Below are 13,896 nucleotides of genomic sequence, written 5' to 3' on the forward strand. Positions count from 1 at the left end.
AAGAAAATGCCTCTTAGCATCATTTGCCTGAGCGATGCTTCACTAGCATATGTGAAACATAAGCTGCTCTGTGCTTTATCCAAAAGACATCAGATGGTAATACAGACATGGCAAAGATGGCTGTAAAATTAAGGCTACTGCAAGGCATCATCTGAGTATATTAACTAAATATGTAAACAAAAAGACAACAGCAAAATTATTCAGTTTACAGGGTGTTAAAAAGTTGTGGTTGATGGTTTTAAGTTAAACAGGAAGACTTCTTCTGACAGCACATGTGATTTCATCCTGTCCTTTATCATGAACTGGCCTTCATTTGACAATAACAAAGTCTGTTGTAGTCTGTTGGAGAGTTCTCTATAATGGAAGTCATGCATGCACAACAAAAGCAAAAACTGCAGCAGTGGAGCATATCAACATCACCAATAAATATATATTTTTTTGTTCTTAACAAAAAACAATTTCTACAGAAATGAATAAAAAGCTATTGGGGCATATGAATTTTAAAAAAAATCTCTTCCACCTTTCTGTTTACATAAAGCTTGCTGTTGTCCCTGCCCTGGTCAGTACAGTGCAATTGCACAACTAGAGAATTTCCTAAGCATGTTTGTCCAGTTCAGATCTTTAACCATTACTCAATTGGAGTGGAATTTCCCTTAACCAAGAAATCCTGTAACTCAGCTTGTTTCAGAACAGTATAAAAGAAAGGTCCTCACTCACTATGATCTATTAAGACTTTCTATATTCTCTGCAGGAACTGCAAGGTAAGTTTAAATCTTAAGTTAGTGATAGAACCTTAAGAATATAAAAAATATGTTCACAATTTTGTGTTTTTAATGATGATCTATCTGTAACTGTTTTTTTTATAGGCCTCTATAGCCATGAAGTTGCTTCTGGCAGGAATTGTTCTGATTCTAATTGTGGAAACCAATGCTCAGTGGTACACATTTCCTTTTGAAGCTGCTCGAGGTTAGAAACATTACTTCCTTAATTAATGTCTTTACAAGAACAGTGCATAACTGTACGTCTTACATGCAGGGTTATGTATTTTACATGACGATGACATGTTTTACTTCCTGAATTCTTCCCGTTTTTTATTAACCTTGTCTGTTGTCCTTATGATCAGGAGCTGGGGATATGTTGCGAGCCTATCAGGACATGAGGGAGGCCAACTGGAAAAACTCAGACAAATACTTTCACGCAAGAGGAAACTATGATGCTGCCCAGAGAGGAGAAGGTGGGAAATGGGCAGCTGAAGTTATCAGGTGAGGAGCAAAGAGTAGAAAAGCATTATGCGTAATTGTCACATAATTCAAAGGCATTATACAGTATCTGTTGTCAATTCTACGCAGAGTACAACTAGATCTCTGCTTCATGTAATCACAAAAACATCCCCTGATAAAGCATTCTGCAGGCCTACTTCCACAGGACTCCATCTCCAAACCTGCTCAGTTTATTAAATATGAATGAATGAATGAATGAATGAATTGTTAGAAATGTATTCATCGTTTATTCATTCATTTTAAATACTATGCCCCTCTAATCTATAAGGTTTCTAATCTTGGGCTCTCTACAGCTCTTTATAACTATGCTTAAGACTATGTTTTGAAAAGTATTTTTCAAAGTACTACTTTGAAAAAGCAGTACTAATATTGTCTATTTTCCTTATCCAGTAACACCAGAGAGTGGGTGCAGGAAAAATTGGGTCATGGTGCTGAGGACTCTGAGGCTGATCAGGTAGCAAACCGCTGGGGGCGGGATGGACGAGACCCCAACCACTTCAGGCCAGAGGGACTTCCTGACAAATACTAAGGATAAAAAACACTGACTTATAATAAAACTAATGAAAGAAATTTATAGTGTTGTGGTTACTGACAACAGTGTTTTACATAACACACACTGACAACAGATGTTTTGTTATCTCTTTTGATTTGACCCTGTTGTAACTATATCTGCCATGTTTTGTTGTTATTGTACATCTCTGACCTCCAGCCACTTAATCACTAGTTATCATTACTGTAGAAGAGAATATGTTTTCAGATTATTTATCTGATTAAAAATATTTTTATTTCCCCAATTCAGACAGTTTCTCACAAAATTAATGAAACATTTTCAAAGGAGGACATTCAGAGAGGAAAAGAAGAAAGGGGAAATTCAAAGACAGATCCCTCTGGGGTGCAGTAAGAGAGTATACATTCATTGCTTATAGATCCAATACCAGATTAATTCCAACATATTAAGTCAAATATAAAAGCTCTAATATCAGCTATTAGCCATTATTCTCCCAGACAAAAAGTTATTGAATTGATGAATGAACAAACATAATGCAACACTGACAAAATGATTTGACACTGGATAGTGACAAAACAGAATTCAAAATTAAATGATAACTGGAACATAATTGGAAATGATAATACTTTTTAAAGTAAAATTGTGTTTACACACATGCACTCAGTGGTCTCACTAGGTTGTCAGATGATTGCTGACTGTGTATCACAAATAAAATTGGCTGCTGCTCTTTAGAAATTAATTCTAATTAATATTTCTCTCTTCTTCTTCTTTCTATATATTTTGGCATACTTGATTGTTAGATTATAAATTACAGTTCTTTTTGAAAATGTAAAGTGAAAACCAATTCTCTGTTGGTGAAATAATCTTGCTTTAAAAAGGGATTAAGTCTGGTTCTCTGTGGCATTTGTGGATTTGCTGTGACAGATTTCAGCCCTGTCCATCTGTGACCGTGCCCTTGAAGCTTCATTCTGTAATGTTAAGACATGGCCACTGAGTGGCAGTGCTAGCCTCCACCTGAAACCTGAGCCTAAAAAAGCTTCAGAGGGAAACCTCCTTGTTTTGTGACTTAACTGCTTAAGTTTAATTTTATTACAAAAATAAGTTGGGTTTTTTTTTTTTTTTTAATCTCAGCATGGATAAAACAAACAAATAACCAAGATCAAGGCTGATCCCCCTGTGGTCGGTTGTGGTTGATTCAGTTTCTAACAGAGATAACCCTAACCCTAATGCAATTACACTAAACCTCCAGAATGAAACAAAAACGTGGCACCTTACCATAAACTATGGACTAACTCTGTCAGACTGTATTATCCACAAACCTTAGAGTAAACACGGGTCTTTGGAACTACTTGCTACAGAAGAAATAAACCCTATGATTATATTTCTGTTAAGATGCTGCTGAATTTTTAAAACATAGTATTTCAATACCTCAAATTAAATTCCATTTACCTCTATTGTATTGAATGAACAGAGACCTGTGACCTGAATATCTCAAAACCTGCTGCATGGATAACAACAGAAGTGAGGTACTGACCCTTTAAAGGTGCATGCATTACAAAACTTGCTGCTGATTTAAATACATTTTCAAATAACTCAAAGGCTTTTCAAGGTTTTGCACACCCACATAGCTATTATCCATTATTCTGACTGATTAGGCTAGAAATTACATGAAGTCAGAATGATAAATTTGAAGGTTGTCATCAGACATTAACAGCAATGATGATGTCAGTCAAGCACAGTCTGTTCTCGTCAGGAGAATAAGTGAAAACGCCAGTGTGGGGTGGAACAAGGCTGAAATATGGCGTGTTTTTTTAAGACTTAAAAAAAAGAGTGAGGAAAAAAAAAGAAATCCAACCTTTCGACCAATTTGGCCCTCTTTTTTTCAGACAAAAGTGGTAGCAGGACGTGGCATATCAAAGTATACATTTTTGTTCTTACCTTATTATATTATTTTTTTATTGTTTTGTTTGTTTTATAATAAACATTATTTCTTGTGCCACTTAAAATTAGTTTGGAGTTGAATCACTTCCGGCTGCTATCTTTGTTTGGCTTGGTAAAAAAATATATATATATTGGCCAACAAAGGGATATTTCTTGTTCATATATAGTATAATCTTTGTGTAGTCTAGAAATGTCTTTAACAAAGTTTGGCATGTAGAAGGGGCGATCCCTAATGTTAGCTAGCTAACACGCGTTAATTCCTTTTCTCGAAAAAACAATTGGTTTAACAGGTGATGTCTGGAAATACACAGGAGGTCGTTTTAAAAACATTTACGCTACCTGGTGATATTTGCAGAATCTCTGAGGACTCTTCCAGCCATCCGGATTCAAAATATTCTGTCCACAAAATGGTTAAAAAACAAACAAACAGACGAAAACTTTCCCACGTTGCGACTTAATTTGCCAATCAAAACAAAGATGGTTGCCACTCTGCCACCTGGATAAGAAAGACGCGTAGTAACTTGGGAAACGGGCTAAAAATATTTAAATATTTATGTAGTGCAGCGGATGAGAGATTTTCACCGACTTGGTTGGAGACTGTGGACAAGTGATTTTACACGACCTTCTGGATTTATGAAACAATATCTTAGAAAAAGGTAATTATGCAAACGCATTAAACATTTCACACACTTAAAACCAGCTTTTATGCGGTTATATGTTAATTTCCAGTGTCAAGTAAGTGTATTAAAAACAATTGCTAAATTATTTGTACAACTGTTTCCAGTATAGTTGCATTTTGTGGTAACGCCTGAGTAATGGATTACTCATGTTGTACAAGTAACGGTCGAGCTGGAGCTACGCGGGTGGGGTGCCAGGCTCTCGTGCGGGCGGTGTGTTCACGGACCAGACAACTGCAGTGGGGCTCGTTTGATGTTATACTCGTTCCGGGGCGCCGCTGTCAGGCACTGTGCCTACGGTTTCAGTCGGTGAAACACACACTGAGTGATGCGCGACCAGCCAGCACCATCCCTCACGAATCTGAAAAGGAGGTGACTTGATCAGCTTATGAAATTGTCCAGGTAAGACACGGCTGTTTTAAATTGCCATAACGACACGGGTAATTATCAGTAAACATCGATGAGCCCCGCTCGTGAGGCTATAGTGTCTCTCCTCCAAGACATCCGGAGGAGCGGTGGATGGATGCCGCTCGCTCAGCCTGTGGATTTGTCCTCAGCGTCGGTGCTAACAACGGGGCGGTGAGCTTTGACCGAAAACGTGTATCGCTGTGAAAGTCAGGCGTATAATTTAGGCACTATTCCTGAGTAACTCCGTTTAAAGATTGGAGCTGCCTTTGGAAGTCTGTTCACACCTAATGCTACAATCCACGGTGATTCATCCATGCGCAGCCTTGTCTACGCCTAAAATGATCGATTGTAGTTATATTGCCATAGGCCTATAGTGTCTCATCAGATGAGGAAGGTCATTAATTTATAGACGTCCTTAATGGTCCAATTTCTTTCCTGCATCGTTTTGTTAAACGGCACCTTAGGCATTTGTAGGCTACTCTGAGATTTCTTTGTGGGAATGGATTTTTCAACCGTGATGTCTGTTCATTTTCTTTAATATATATTCTATACATCCTTTTGTGATACTATAATAATGAATAATATTTGAATGACATATTCAGTTGAATTCCTCCCATCTACGGTACCAGTCACAAGATTGAAGTTGAAAACTGTGTAAGGTACATTACACTCCTGCATCTAAGTACACCCCAATAGCGTCTGCTGAAAATACTGGTTTCAAGTTGTGTTAGACCTCAATGTAGTGTAAGGCTCATAGGTGTCTTAAGCTTATATTTGGTGGGAGGATTTGTGTATTCTTTAGAGCCTGCTGTGTACCACTCTGTGCAAGTGCCAGCCACAGGGGAGGGCAGTTGCTGACAGGCGTTGTGTCTGGCTGTTCATTGTTCAGAGGGAGCCGGGGACAGGCTCACAGGGTCTGCTTTCATGCAATGTTATGTTCATACAATGTTATGTTCTCACCATCTGTCCTCATCCAGTCATGCAGAATGCTTTTTGATCATCATCCTCCTCTTGTGATGTGATAGCCCTTCAGGCTCTTTGACGTTTCGAGTGTAAGTCTTGTTTTGGTGGTTTCTCTTTTAACAGCTGTATTTTCCCTGGAGTTGATGCGGCCCACAGTGGAACGTATAGTACATGTTAAGCTGTATTATCTTACTAACAGTGGCGTAAACCTTATAGTTTGATACAGTAATATTTAGATCTTTAAGACTTCCATTCAATATTTGGCAATATTTCAAATGATTCAAAATGATCGTTCACCTCTGTAATATGTAATCACTGGATCAACATAACAACAGAAAAAAAACCTACATTTGTATTTCACTAAAATGAAGTAAATATTTGGATAGTAGGTGTCTGAGATTAAAAAGACACATCTCGGGCTCTTTTTGAAACCTGTGTACATCTTGATCAAAAACATGAGCACTCACAACCCCTGTAGCCAAAAGAAAGAAAGTAAGCAATCACTCACTTCTTATAATTTATAATTATTCTACCAATGAAGCAAACAAAGAGGTTAATAGAATAAACATGGAAGAAGGGGTTTGTAACAGTGGGGAGAGTAGAACAGACAAAAGGAGAACAATGGCTGTAGTGCAACTGAGGGTGAGAGTGATGACCAGGGCTACGGACGATGAGGGCAGATAGAGCAGAGTAATGTATGGCTATTAGAGAAAGTGAGGGGCCCTCCAGAGAGCCATGATAGAAACCTATAAGCCCGTGGACGATGCACACAGCATGCTGACTTGCTGCTATGTTGAAAGTGGAGAAGCTAAGTTTTCAACATTTCCCCCTTCTCCTTCCATCATTTCCCCTAGGTCTCCCCCCACTTTCCAGACACTGTCCTCTTGTGCATATCTCTGTCACTACCCTGCATTGTCTCACTATTTCCATAGCCAGGGACAGCTTTCTGAGTAGCACCTGCACTGAAGGACAAACACCTTCCCTGCAGCCTGTTGGGATCTTATTGATGCTGCAGCCGGAGGATACTAAATTGGACTCCGGGGGAGGACACAGAATAGGGCAAAAGCATCCAGCACTGCTGCACAAATTATGAAGGATAATAATAACTACTTGGAAATCTGTGATTAAATCATTACCCTATCAAGGCTGTTGATCTAAACACACTTGTTACTAGATTTGTCCAAACAACAATATGTCTTTAGCAGAAATGAGTCTGCCCTATCACTGTGAATGGCAGTGCCACAGGGAAATCAGTTGTCTGTTACATAATGTCATGTGTAATATCTTCTTAAAAGCTTTTCTCCGTAAGCTATGGATGCCGCACACCAAACGTTTACATTTTCTGCTCTGCTCTCAACACTGGTGTGGGCGGAGGTACAATAACAGACTATCATGCCCTCTGGCAAAAACCAAAGATTCCAAGATAATAAAACCTATAGGTAGGGCTACAGGGTGGAGGGTGGGTGTTGATTTTCATGTTCCTAAACTGTTCTAAATGCAAAAAGGCAACTGAAACGATGAATTATGATTAGGCTTTTGTAAGATAAGTGGTGCTGCAGTGGCGTTACACACAGTTGGACTGCTGTAGAATGGCTTTGTGTGAGCAATTAAAGCAAGCTAATTTCTGTCCATCACAGGGTTTAGCATGTAGAAGATGGGCTGTGAACCACACAGTTGTTCTGTGGTAAGTAGCAAATAGAGATGTACTGAAAGATTACAGATGAGAGGAGCTAGATATAATTTACACCTTCAAACCACTGCAAATTGATTTATTTCAACAGAAATTTTGCCTGTTTAGTTTACTGTCAAAATCTATCACCATTTCCAGAGAGCAAGGAGCTATTGTTCAGTTTCTTGTTGAGTCTCATGTACACTTATAATGATATAATGATCAGATTTGAGAAGCTGAAATCAGCAAGTTTAGCATTTTTCCTATGCTAAATTGCTAAAACAATTATTTGATTATCAAATTTGTTTTGTATTAGTTCTGTCATCCAACTAATTGTCTGATTATTTCAGCACTGTTTTGGATTTTAGAGTCAGTGTCTACAAACGTAATCAACTGTCTTAACCCTGTCTAATAGAAATTACATTTATGTATTACTAAATTGTTTTACCAGTGATGTTGTGGTGACGAATGTAATCACTGTCTGGATTGTGGTCACAAGCAACATTTTTTGAATGAATGAAACACTAAATTTACCGAGGCATACAGAGTGGCAACAAAAGCACTGTGGTTAAGTTAAGGGAAAGATTGTGGTATTGGGCAAATGTACATAAATGCACTGTGTCTGAAGCCATTGTGGACGTTTTCTGTATTAAACCAGATCTTTCCCTAAACTTAACCAAGTCCTGTGATGCCTAAGCAAAACCATAAAATAATTGAATAATGCTGTAGTCAGTACAAATGGATATTGTACTGCAAGATGAGATATTTTGGTGGAAAACAAATATGCTGCCAGTTTACAGTATCAGCATTTTTGCAACTTGCCATATGTTAATTAACAGCATTGCATCATTATGTTAATAGAAAAACATAATCTGCTCCGCATTATGTTTACTTCAAAACATATTTGCATATAAACTTGATTTCTTGGAGACCAGGTTGACTTTATGTAAGGGGTCATGTAATTTTTTTAGGAGATAATATGTCCAGATTGTTTTTATGTGAATGTAAGATGCGTTGCGTTGAATCAGAAAACATTCCTCTTTTCCAGTAAGATCACTATTGTGTCATGTTGTCCTATGGGTTGTTCTATTATTCACCGTCTGTGGAGGATTTATCTCCAGATGATGTCACCACTACAGTCTGTCTTCTGCTTAGATTCACAAATAAACACTGAGCTGTACAGTATTAAAAAAAAGATATGTATGATTCTCATATATGAATTGTCATACACAAATTTTAACTTAGTCTGCCTCACTTTTTGTGCAATCCCCTCTTACACAAAGCCCTTGTAGGATTTTTCTCCAGAAATGACCCTAAATGCCAGTCAGGTTGTCAATCAGATTTAGAGGATTGTGCAGCCTTTGCAGAAGTATGTGCTCTTTGAGTTCTTTATAGTTCTGTTTTGCAGTCAGCCATATCAAGCTTAATTTAGAATAAAACCTAGACAAAAACTTTGTAATGGCAAGCTAGAGTAGTCAACAGCGAGAGAGAATTTAGAGCTGACAGAGGCATTTCACCTCTGCATGTGCTGATTGAAAATATGCTGAACCATTCTCCCTACTGGTTGTTTCGTAAGGTAATTTGAAATACAGCTCTAACTTAGTATATATACAGCTTTGCTGGCGGTTCTGTTTGCATAGTAAGGACCTTAATCTTTTGGTTTTGACGGCCTTGAGCACTCTGACATAGATATTGCTTGTTAAGGTTGCGTTTGTAAGTAATATCTGGAGAGACATAATTCTGCATACCGTAACCATACACAGTGCCAGGCCATATAACAGTTACAGTCAGTCCTCCCTAACTAAAGCATGAACATCCTGAAGGAGTTGGGTCAGCCCTTGTTGTCCAGCTTGTGACATTGTTCTAGTATCACATACATGAATATGACAGCCATATTAGTGTTACTCAAGTTGTTTTGACAGTGCTGTCTCATTCGATTTCTGTTTTTCCTTGAAAGTGTGATCTTTGTCTTTGCCACTGTCATGCTTTTTTTTTTTTTAATTCTCACTAGGCCTCTTTGATCTGGAGACAAAGCTATCGCCGATAGCTTTCACTCACTGGATAACATGGATCTGGCTTGATGGGTCTTTGAGAGGCCAAGTGTTACTCTCGAGGAAGTGTTGACTTCTGGCTCAGGGGTATGACTTGCTATTATCTTTACTAACAGGTAAAGAAAATGTCTAGAAATCCAGGTCACATTCTGTGGATCACTCAGGCATGGTTAAAGGGGCACTGTTTCAACATTTCTTGTTTCATTGTTGGTGACAGTTCTTAAAATGTGAGCCAGTCTTTGAGCTATTGTTTGATTTTTGTTTTTGCTCTGAGGGGTAAAGAACCTCGGGAGCTCTGTTATGCTTCAGCTGGTGTATAGATAAGTATAAGCCCCTTTACAGTTTGAGAAGTCAGCCTCCAGATTGCATGAAACACTTGTCTTTACTCCCCTGACATTCTCCAACACATCAGTGACCTGTGCCTTCCAGAAATCAATATCGAAGCAGGGACTGGTTGAGGCATGGAGAGGCTTGTGAGAGATGTTGCAGGCCGGCAGGATGTGTCGTTTACACTTTCCTTAGTGGCCAAAATGACACTGTGCTGAGTCAAGTGTGAAGGCCAAGGCCACGTTGTCTCTAACCAAAGGTCCTCAAAAGTAGTTTACAAAATCTCCTTTGACTGTCCTCTTACAAGACAAAACATGATATTATTGTCACTGCTACTTTAATTACCCCGTCGCCTCCACACATGCAGTTACACAATCAAAACTCCACTTGTTGTTAAAAGTGTTCCACTTCTTCCCATGGTCCCCTTTAGCATGATGATGAAATACAAATTGGCAATGCGCCAGCATGTTTGCACATCATCATGTTTACCCCATCAATCAATCAATCAATCAATCAGTTAATGATTAACTTTATTTTACCCCTGTGGGGCAATTGGGAATAGAGCAGAGGGATACATACACTCAGCACACATAAAACACAGAGCACATAAATACAACACTAATATCATAATGCAAAATACATAAATATACAGTCACACAAAGCAGTGTTAGAGATCATGTCTTAACTGACCTGCTGAGACATTAAGGGACTTAAGACATATGTAAAATGTAAATTAAGAAAAATGCAACCAACGTACCAATGCATCTTCAAGCTGTGTCTCTATGATAAACCAACAACAGATTTCTCTTTCTTGCATGTCAGCGTGGAAATATTGAATAGAACCTCGTGATACTACCTGAAGAGTGTATTCTTCCATGCTATTCCCCTGTCAAATTTATGAATAATGAGTCAGTGAATGACATAGTTTAAACTGAAAATATTTTTTCCAAGTGCGGTGGTGTCCCCCTAGAATCAATGAGGTGAAGTGTACACATCATTTCACTTCTCTTTATGGCATTAGTATGCAAATGAGTCCAAATCAGTTTCACACTCTTTGACTAAATCAGGTCACATTGGGAAGAAAGCAAAATGGCTAAGAAAGAAAGAAAGAGAGAGAAAGAAAGAATGAAAGAAACCCTTCTCCCACAGTTCTTGGTAAAAAGAGAAACCCATTCATAGCTGCATTAATCATGGGTGGCACTAAAGAATTGGTCTGAGGCGAAAGAGACAGAATGAGAAGCATTGAAACAACCTTATTCGTTAACTGGATCTCTCTGAATGACATCAGTCTGCTTTTCCTCTCACATTTGTGTCCTCTGCGGTCTCGGTATAATTTTGATGAATCAGATCGGATAACTCTGACCAGATGTATGTACCTACAGCGCTATTTTTGTATTAAGTCTTCCCTTTTGAATATTTTAATTTACTTGAATGTTTGAAGCCTCCCTGTTTCATTTTAGAGTGTATCAAATCAGAATCCAATATCAAATTTGCTTATCAAATCCAAATCCTTTTAAATCCCGTACTGACTCTATTTAGGTTCAGCTTTCAACATTTGTAGGTAAAGAAAGTTATAAATAACTTTAGAACTAAGTTCAAAGACTCAGTTGAGATCTGTAATTGCATTTTGTTGGCTGAGAAAACAGAAAAACTTCAGTTTTGACTGACAGGCGTATTAGCTTAATGCTGACAATCTCACAAGCAAGAGGAGATAAAAGATTTTGTTAGAGATTATTTAGCCTCAGAACTTAGTGTAGCTTGAACACTTTGTCAGTATGGAACTGGATCCAAAATGGCATCCAACCCTAATGTTGAGCTAGTATTGACTTTTCTGGTACAGTACATGTACTTGTGGGGTGCAAGAATGTGAAAAATAAAAACCATAAATAGATGCAAGCAGCAGTCCAGGGCACCAAGCCAGAGTGTATCAACCAAAATGGATTGCTCATAGATACAGTGAGGACATGCCAGTACTGAAAGTACAAGCTGCAGGAGGTGTGCCAGGTGTTGCTGCCATGATCATGAAGAGGTACATGTACACGCACAAACACATGCATACCAAAGTAGTCACTGATAAATGTAAAAGAGTGTTTAAAGTTGACTCAGAGGATCATATTTTGCCATTCAAAAAGTCCTCCCCTCACCAAACAGCCATTTCTGTTCTCACCGACTTCCTCAAAATGTCCCAGTTATCTGCCAGGCCAGAGGAAGCAGGCTTTAGTCCTTTTAGTTAATCGTTTACATTTTGTTGGCATTTTAATCAATGATGTACTTGCTGATTTTCCAACTGCATTTGTTTACTTCAGCAGTTCATCATTAGTTTGGCTTTCTTAGTTGTCAGCGTGTCTTTTGCAAACTTGTGGTGCGAGTGTGCATGTGTACATGTTTGCATGCATGTCCCAAGCAGCATATGGTAGATGTCAGCGAATGTCACTTTGGACTAGGATCAGTCTTCCTCCAGAGTTTGCCTTTCCATTTTTCCATGTTTTTGAGATTTATATAGATAACAGAGGGACCTGGAGGTGTTCAATATGCAGAGGCCCTAATTAGAAAACCTGGAGTTTCAGAGGAACTAAACTTGGCAAACAGTTGGCATTGTTATTTCTTAGGTTATGTATGTGTGAGTTAGTGCTGTGTGTGTATGCATGACCTTAATATACCCATTTTACCTACCTTCCTACTGTGCCGTGAGTCATAAGATGACTCCGCTCCCTCGGTATACTGTCACTTATGTCATTACTTAGAAGATGCATTCACCAAGATAGCTCATTAGCTACTGCATTTCTTTGAGGAGCAGCATGGCATTAGCATTTAGATGTGCAGAGAGCCTCACCTGCTGCTGTCATTGTTGGTCTGCGCAGACAAATTCACATCTGGTAAATTTCTTTTCTCAACAGTGAGAGATTGCTGCTATTTCAAAGAAACAGTGTTGTCTATAAGATGCAGAGATAAATGTATTTCCATATAAAATGCAGCATGATGTAGTTATTCAAGCATGACGAGTGTGAATCAGGCTGAATTTTGAATTGCTTCGGAGCACCAGCCTCTTGGCCATTATTTCTACAGCCAGACACATTTGTTGATTGACAGCACAGATGATTGTTCATCATTTGTGTGATAAAACTGATTGAGAGCAACCAGATGGTTGTTTTATCTACAGGGCGAGTCTTGCTCAGACAAGAACAGGGAAATGGGTGAGCACAGGAATAAAAAATAAATAAATAAATGAAAGTAGCAAAAAAAAAAGAAAAAGGGAAGAGATAAGAAAAAGAGGGAAGGGCAAAGCAGAGGATATGAGGACATTTAATTCTCTAACTTTTTCTTAAACAGTATGGGCAGATACATTGACATCCTGGTTAACAAGTAATTTTCAGCTGTTGATTCTCAGTAACATCAGCAGGAGTACCAATGCTTTAACTTAATTTCTCTGTGTGCAGCCGCCTAGTTAGCATCTGCAAGTGAGGCATTTAGGAAAAATTGGTGAATTGTAGCATCCACCTATAGTCTGCATGTGAGGCAATTAGTGGACATCTGTAAATTGCAGATACAGAAAATGACCTGGGTTTCACTCTGTCTCTCTAAACTACTACAAATCTCTGCGTTCACACCTGTAACCGTGCCACCGACCACCACAAGTAAATTCTCAAGCTGTGGGAAACACTGTAATGCCTGTAAATTTGACACTGCACATCCATTACTGGGGGTAAATATCCTTACTATTGCCACAGAGTCAAGCTCAGCAGATTTTTTCTTTGACTAAGAAAACCTAAATGAAAACAAATGCTGTACAAATATTTGCTTATTTCATCCATTTTAGATGATTACAGACTCTTGCCACAGCTAGCTGTCGGGCTACAGCTTGTGTCCAGACTCAGAGTTGATAAAACAGTTGCATCGATGCTAAAAACCTTGCAGTCTGACTTTTTTTCCACACAGAACATTGATCTGGAATTGTTAAGGGAATCGATAAAGAATCACACAGATGGGCAGAATCGATAATGCCAATGATATCAATAAAATCTTTTAAAATTCCCATGCCTAGACAGTTTTGGGTGTGATTCCTCAACAAATA

The 13,896-nt window shown here is 38.5% G+C and overlaps 2 protein-coding genes across 3 annotated transcripts in view; both read left to right on the forward strand.

Annotated features, from left to right (window-relative positions):
• The first annotated feature begins 617 nt into the window (after positions 1–617).
• saa (serum amyloid A) lies at positions 618–1,850 on the forward strand. Its single transcript, XM_041037337.1, has 4 exons — positions 618–761; positions 867–966; positions 1,124–1,262; positions 1,671–1,850. The coding sequence occupies exons 2-4, from the start codon at positions 879–881 to the stop codon at positions 1,807–1,809; spliced, it is 366 nt and encodes a 121-aa protein (XP_040893271.1). The 5' UTR covers positions 618–761; positions 867–878; the 3' UTR covers positions 1,810–1,850.
• Positions 1,851–4,324: 2,474 nt separating this feature from the next.
• apba2b (amyloid beta (A4) precursor protein-binding, family A, member 2b) overlaps positions 4,325–13,896 on the forward strand; it is a 56,911-nt gene continuing 47,339 nt past the window's right edge. Inside the window, exon 1 of one of the 2 annotated variants that reach the window (XM_041044622.1) lies at positions 4,325–4,385. The gene's annotated coding sequence lies outside the window, so the exon portion shown is untranslated. Of the gene's footprint in view, positions 4,386–4,638; positions 4,809–13,896 lie in introns of those variants that run through there. The other variant, XM_041044614.1, reaches the window with a different exon arrangement.

This window comes from Toxotes jaculatrix, chromosome 1 (assembly GCF_017976425.1).
Source record: "Toxotes jaculatrix isolate fToxJac2 chromosome 1, fToxJac2.pri, whole genome shotgun sequence".
Lineage (NCBI taxonomy): Eukaryota > Metazoa > Chordata > Actinopteri > Toxotidae > Toxotes > Toxotes jaculatrix.

What these genes read in the sequence shown, in the direction of transcription:
- saa (XM_041037337.1), top strand. Translation starts at nt 879, where the DNA reads ATGAAGTTGCTTCTGGCAGGAATTGTTCTGATTCTAATTGTGGAAACC. An exon ending in TCCTTTTGAAGCTGCTCGAG is followed by an intron (nt 967 to 1,123) that starts GTTAGAAACATT and finishes CCTTATGATCAG; the next exon opens with GAGCTGGGGATATGTTGCGA. An exon ending in TGGGCAGCTGAAGTTATCAG is followed by an intron (nt 1,263 to 1,670) that starts GTGAGGAGCAAA and finishes TTCCTTATCCAG; the next exon opens with TAACACCAGAGAGTGGGTGC.